At 45.8% G+C, this 6,994-nt stretch overlaps 1 protein-coding gene across 1 annotated transcript; it reads right to left on the bottom strand.

The window, feature by feature from the left end:
* Positions 1-471: 471 nt before the first annotated feature.
* Positions 472-3,076, bottom strand: LOC306820363 (P2Y purinoceptor 4-like; the record flags this gene model as incomplete). Its single annotated transcript, XM_079338183.1, has 2 exons — positions 472-609; positions 2,501-3,076. 2 exons carry the CDS (start codon positions 3,074-3,076, stop codon positions 472-474), a joined length of 714 nt encoding a protein of 237 aa, XP_079194309.1.
* Positions 3,077-6,994: the final 3,918 nt, after the last annotated feature.

The raw sequence follows: 6,994 nt of genomic DNA, 5'->3' as shown, positions 1-6,994 counted from the left end.
AGTGAAGGAGTGATGTCAACTGGGAAAACTCAGGGGGCGGGGCTTATTGCATTTAAAGAGACACACACCAAAACGGTGCGTTCAGAGAGAGCTGGTTTCTACAGGAACACAAAGCTCGGACAGAATATGGCCTCTTTAAATCCTATCCTGGGAAGGCCTGCATGCACCTCACTGCTTTTAACTGCCCTTTCTCTTCTTGTACTAACAGTACACTCACTGCACTCTCTGCTTGCGTACACATTTCATAATATATAACTGAATGATTTTTTTCCCTATTTTACACGTATATATATAAGTGTGTGTGAATATTTATTTGTTGAGCGTCCTGAGGCCACTTGCAACAAAATTGTGTACTACTGAGAACCTCTCTTGTACAGAGTATGAATGAGAACAAAGGATCTTGAAATGTAGTACTACTGTCGGCCAGAAGAGGGCCGTCCTGGGATGACTCGATGCAGTGCATCCATCATGTCACTGGGTGTCGCTGTTGTCTTCATGCAAGGGGACAAAAAGTGTGGAGGCACAATTCAGAAGCACCCACAGACTGACAACAGCAACACGCCAAATACTCCTGGAGGCCGGGTCGTCACACTTTCTCAGTGCTGAAGTCTAAACATGGAAAAGACATAAAAATATAAAAACAATTTTCGTGAGTTTTAGGATGTTCTCTTCTCTCGTCGTGCTCTTTTATGTTATTGTGCAGATAGGCCTAGACTATGGCTTTTTAAAATGCTCTATTTGCTCTCCTCATGTTTTCTGTCCTCACTGTAAGATGTGCAGATGTCAGAGATACCTCCTGTTTAGATAATACCAATAAAAACAGTGCCCCCCAGTGGAAAACAATGAAGCTTAAACTTGAAATCACAATCAGCTTTATTGAGCTTTCCATCTCCAACAGTTCAACATTAAATCAACAATAAACTCTGAGGGAGAGACTTGGGGTAGACCCAATAGTAGTGCATAAATGATTAAATAAAGATGATACAATATGTTTTTTATGTAGGTAGAGTTCTTTACAGGATTCACACGAAGCAGTTTGCACAGACTGATGTCAGATTAGGAAGATAATATTACAGTGTATTTTATGTAAATATGAAAGAGAAAGGGATCATTTGCAAAACAAACCTCATTGATTTATAACAGCGCAAAGACAATATGTCAAACGTTGAAGCCAAGCAGCACCCACAGGTGTTGACAAATGAAGCCAAGGGCAAAATCCTGCAGTTGTAGCCTGGGCACATTGTGGTTTGACGTTCTCACCCAGGACAGTTTCCCACTTCACCTAAGTCACCCCAGTCCTTTTTGAAATGAGTCTGGACCCAGAGAATGGGGCAGCAGTTCTGGATGTGGTTCATGTACGGTTTTCTGTGTGCGTGGTAGTTTAAGCATTTGTGAATTCAAATGTCAAAATATCAAAGAACGTTTCTGCTCAATTTTGAAAAAAAAAAGTGAATCACAGAAAACGAGGTCCAGTTTCCTGGTGTTGAAGAGCTGATTTGATCTGATGCACCCTTTTCATGACTCTAAAGACTTATTCTATTGTTGACATATCCAAATACACAGAAGAAATAAACTATCTGTCAACTCGCTGACATATGGAAATGAAGGATTCAGTGGCTTTGGAAATATGTTTTTTCGAGGTGTGTCCTAATCACAGCTCACAGTGGCAAGCCAGGTATAGAAATTATACCAATGATTTTTCTGTGGGAGGAACTTCTTCCCAGATCAATCCATCCATTTACCTCCTGCTTATCCGGGGCCGGGTCGCGTGGGCAGCAGTCTAAGGAGAGATGCCCAGACATCCCTCGCCCCAGACATTTCTTCCAGCTCTTCCGGTGGGACCACAAGGCGTTCCCAGGCCATTTGAGAGACATAGTCTCTCCAGCATGTCCTGGGTGTACTCCGAGGCCTCCTCTTGTAGGGATTTGCCCAGAACACCACCTTGAATTTCCCTCAGGATCAATAAAGTATCTATCTATCTATCTATCTATCTATCTATCTATCTATCTATCTATCTATCTATCTATCTATCTATCTATCTATCTATCTATCTATCTATCTATCTATCTATCTATCTATCTATCTATCTATCTATCTATCTATCTATCTATCTATCTATCTATCTATTTATTCCAACAACAAAAACAAAGCTTCACTTCAGTCCTTTTTAAAATTAGCCTGGAAACAGAGAAGGGGGCAGCAGTTTTCTGTGTACATGGTGGTTTTAGCATTTGTGAATTTAAATGTCCAAACTTTTTCATAAATAGTTAATCGCCAAAAACTATGTCCAAAAAAGACTGATGTACTCCGGGTGTGATCATTTGACTTTGCTAAAGCAGGACAGGTTCTTTGACCTGTGGAGGTACATGAGTGGATGTAAAAGCCCTGTGATTAAAGCAATAGCTGTCAAATTGAGATATATAAAATGAAACCTCTTCAGCTGAAATAAACTCAGAAGTAGAACAGCAGCCATGTACAAAAACAAATTAATTGTTAGGACAATCATGATGATAGCAATGATTTTAAAAGCCTTTCTCTTCATTGCATTGCTCGTCCTCTTCCCTGTGTCTCCGTCTCCTGGCCCGGGGCGTTTCAAAGCCCAGAGAACTGAGAGGCAGCAGAAGAGTATGACACCGAACATCAACACAGTCTGGATAAAATAAAGAATAAGATACCGAGGAGCACTATAGGTGTAAACACTGTAGATGCAAGAAAGAAAAATTAATAGCCAGAGAACACAAGAACTGACCACCCTGTATCTCAGAGGTTTGAATCTCAGGAACACGACCGGGTGGATAACACCAAGGTAGTACTCAACACAGATACAGCTCTGGAAGAGAGGACGGGCAGTATAGACGAGGCCGAGAGAGAACATGAAGACCATCAAACATAGTGATGAATGTAACTTTACTGAAAGCCAAAACCATACGCCAGACGAAGCAAACAGGAGCTCAGACGTCGCCAGGTTAAGAGAGAAGATGTCTGAGGCCATCGTCTCCCTGGGACCTCCCAATATCAGCCAAATGACGTAACTGTTCAGAGGAAGACCAAGGATCATGTTGATGGATATCGACATTTCTGATAATAAGTAAGATGAAGCAGGAGAGCTTGATGTACAGTTCTGTGCACTGCTGGTGTTCATTGTGTCGCTGTAAAGAAGAAGAACAGATCGTTTCAGAAGCCTTTACAACAATCTTTGTATTGATAACTTTGGTCTTGTTTCAAACAGCTAATAATTCAACCATACTCAGATCTGAAAGTCTACACCACACAACATCCCTACAGACCTGAAGTGAAACTGGTGCCGAGCAGTTTCCTGGTGATGCAGTGTTGAAGAGTTGATTTGATCTGATGCACCCTGTTCATGACTCTAAAGACTTATTCTGTTGTTGACATATCCAAATACACAGAAGAAATAAACTATCTGTCAACTCTCTGACATATGGAAATGAAGGATTCAGTGGCTTTGGAAATGTGTTTTTCCAAGGTGTGCCCTGCTTGTCGCTCACAGTGGCCGCGCTAGGTTTAGAAACTGTACCATTGATTTTTCTGTGGGAGGAACTTCTTCTCAGATCCATCCATCCATTTACCTAAGGGTCGCAGGGGCAGCAGTCTAAGCAGAGACGCCCAGACTTCCCTCACCCCAGACACTTCCGCCAGCTCTTCCGGTGGGACCCCGAGGTACTCCCAGGCCATCTGAGAGACATAGTCTCTCCAACATGTCCTGGGTCTACCCCAAGGCCTCCTCTTGTAGGGACATGCCCGGAACACCTACCTAGGCAGGCTTCCAGGGGGCATCCAGACCAGACGCCCAAGCCACCTCCCTGGTGGCCGAGCTTCTCACCCTATCTCTAAGGATGCGCCACGCCACCCTACTTGTTTTTTGTTTGTTTGTTTTAAAGTTTTGTTTTCAGGGCTTTTTTGAGACTTTATTTTTGAGACAGGAAAGTGGATAGGGTTGGAAAGGGGGCAGAGAGAGTGGGGAGAGTCATGCAGGAAAGTCTTGCGGATGCGAACCCGGGCCACCCGCATGATGATTGTGCCTCAATACATGGGGACGCATGCAGTGCCACTGTGCTCCTGGCCCCCCCCGGGATCTTGTTCTTTAGGTCATGACCCAAAGCTCATGACCATAGGTGAGGATAGGAATAAAGATTAACTACTGAATTGAGAGCCTTGCTATTCGGCTTAGCTCCTTCTTTACGGAGGAACGGATCGATACAGCGATTGCATGGCGGGGATGCTGCACCATCTGTCTGTCAATTCCACGGTCCATCCTTGAACAAGACCCCGAGATACTTAAACTCCTCCACCTGGGGCAAGTAGTCCTCACAGACCCGGAGAGGGCAAGCCACCTTTGTCTGGTCGAGAACCATGAACTCAGATTTAGAGGTGCTTATCCTGATCCCAGCTGCCTCACACTCGGCTTTGAACCGCCTCAGCCTATGCTGCAGGTCCAGGTTCAATGGAGCGAACAGGACCGCAAAAAGCAGAGATGAGATCCTGTTGTCCCCAAACCAGACCCCCTCCGGCTCCTGGCTGCACCAAAAAATTCTGGGTGAATCTCATCCACCCCCGGTGTCTTGCCACAGATGAGCTTGCCAACCACCTTGGTGACTTCAGCTTGGGTGTTTGAATGGTCTACCTCTGAGGAGTAACCCTGTGTTTCCACAGTGGAAGACGTGATGGTGGGATTGAGGAGATCCATGACGTATTCCTTCCACGCCCGACTATGTTCCCAGTTGGGGTCAGCAGCTCCCCACCTCTGCTGTAAACAGTGTTGGTGAAGCATTGCTTCCCCCTCCTGAGGAGGACGGTTTACCAGAATTTCCTCGAGGCCGTCCAATCCTCCTGGCCTCCCCGAACTCCTCCCAGGGCCAAGTTCTTGCCTCCACAACAGTCCGGACTGCAGCACGCCTGGCCTGCCGGTACCCGTCAGGTGCCTCAGGAAGCTTGCAATGCCTGGTAGGACTCCTTCCTCAGCTTGACAGCCTCCCTTACTTTCGGTTTCAAACAATGGGTTTGGGGATTGCCACCACGACAGGCACCAGAGACGCTGCGACCACAGCCCAGAGCAGCAGCTTCAACAATGGAGGCAGAGAACATGGTCCACTCGGACTAGATGTCTCCAGCCTCCCCTCACTAACAGAGGGTTCTAACCAGACGTCCCCAGGAGACCCTCACTACACGTTTGGGCCTGCTGAGTCTGACCAGCTTCCTCCCCCAACAGCGCATCCAACACACCACCAGGTGGTGATCAGTTGACAGCTCAGCCCCTCTCTTCAACAGAGTCTCCAAGACACACAGAGGTCAGATGATACAACCACAAAGTCTATCATTGACCTCTGACCTAGGGAGTCCTGGTGCCACGTGCACTTATGGACACCCTTGTGCTCAAACATGGTGTTCGTTAGAAACTGTGACAAGCGCAGAAGTCCAATAACAGAACACCGCTCGGGTTTAGATTGGGGAGGCCGTTCATTCCAATCACCCCCCTCCAAGTCTCACTATTGTTGCCCACGTGAGCGTTGAAGTCTCCCAGTAGAACAACGGAGTCCCCAGTTGGAGCACCATCCAGTCCCCCTCCCAGGGACTCCAAGAAGGCCAGTGATCCACACTGTTGTTTGTTCCGTAGGACGAGACAACAGTCAGAGACCTGTCCCCAACCCGAAGGCGTAGGTACGCACATCTCTTGTTCACCAGAGGAATTCCAACACATGGCGGCTGAGCTGTGAGGCTTTAAGCAAGCCCACATCAGCCCACCATCTCTCAGCACGGGCAACTCCAGAGAAGTGAAGAGTCCAGCCCCTTTCGAGGAGCTGGGTTCCAGAGTCCAAGCTGTGCGTGGAGGTGAACTCCACTATATTTAGCCAGTACCTCTCGACCTCCAGCACAAGCTCAAGGTCCTCCCCCCCAGTGAGGTGACAATCTATGTCCTAACAGCCAGAAGCTGTGTCCGAGGATCAGGTCGCCGAGGTCTCCACCGTTGACTGCCATCCACTCCACACTGCACCCGAACCCTGTGGTATCATCTGTAGTCGGTGGGTCCACAAGAGGACAGGTCTACATCGTCTGTTCAGACTTTTTAAAAGTTTTTAGGTGAACCAGTTCAAAAACAAAGCCTCATCACCCTGTTCGAGAAAACCTCACCTCAATCAGTCAATTACAAACAAATCATGTTGATGTTATTCTTTTCATTTGATAAATATTTATTTTGGTTTTATGAATGATTTTTTGTTTTAATCTGTCTGACAGTTGGTAGATTGTTTTCAATCCCAATGAATTTGAAAAGCTAATTTTAAATGTTAACAACTCGTGTTGATTCATTTTTTGGAATTATTTAAATGACTTCTAAGAAACCATTTCACTCATTTCTGCTGAGAAGAACCTAACACACAGTCTGAATGGCAATAAAGGAATCTTGGTCCGCCATTTTTATTCTCTCTAGTGAAGGAGTGATGTCAACTGGGAAAATTCAGGGGGCAGGGCTTATTGCATTTGAAGAGACACACACACCGAAACGGAGCGTTCAGAGAGAGCTGGTTTCTACAGGGACGCAAACCTCCTCTGCTCGGACCAAAGCACAGATGTTTCATTTAGAGCACAGAGGACTATCATGAAGAATAACAGAATATGGCCTCTTTAAATCCTATCCTGGGAAGGCCTGCATGCACCTCACTGCTTTTAACTGCCTTTTCCCTTCTTGTACTCACAGTACACTCACTGCACTCTCTGCTTGCGTACACATTTCATAATATATAACTGAATGATTTTTTTCAATCCCTATTTTGCACGTACATATATATATATATGTGTGTGTGTGTGTGAATATTTATTTGTTGAGCGTCCTGAGGCCACTTGCAACAAAATTGTGTTCTACTGAGAACCTCTCTTGTACAGAGTATGAATGAGAATAAAGGATCTTGAAATGTAGTACTACTGTCGGCCAGAAGAGGGCCGTCCTGGGATGACTCGATGCAGTGCATCCATCATG

This window comes from Symphodus melops (genome assembly GCF_947650265.1).
Source record: "Symphodus melops genome assembly, chromosome: 2".
NCBI classification, from domain to species: domain Eukaryota; kingdom Metazoa; phylum Chordata; class Actinopteri; order Labriformes; family Labridae; genus Symphodus; species Symphodus melops.
The sequence above is the reverse complement of the archived record's forward strand: the minus strand, read 5'-3'. Positions and strand labels throughout refer to the sequence as shown.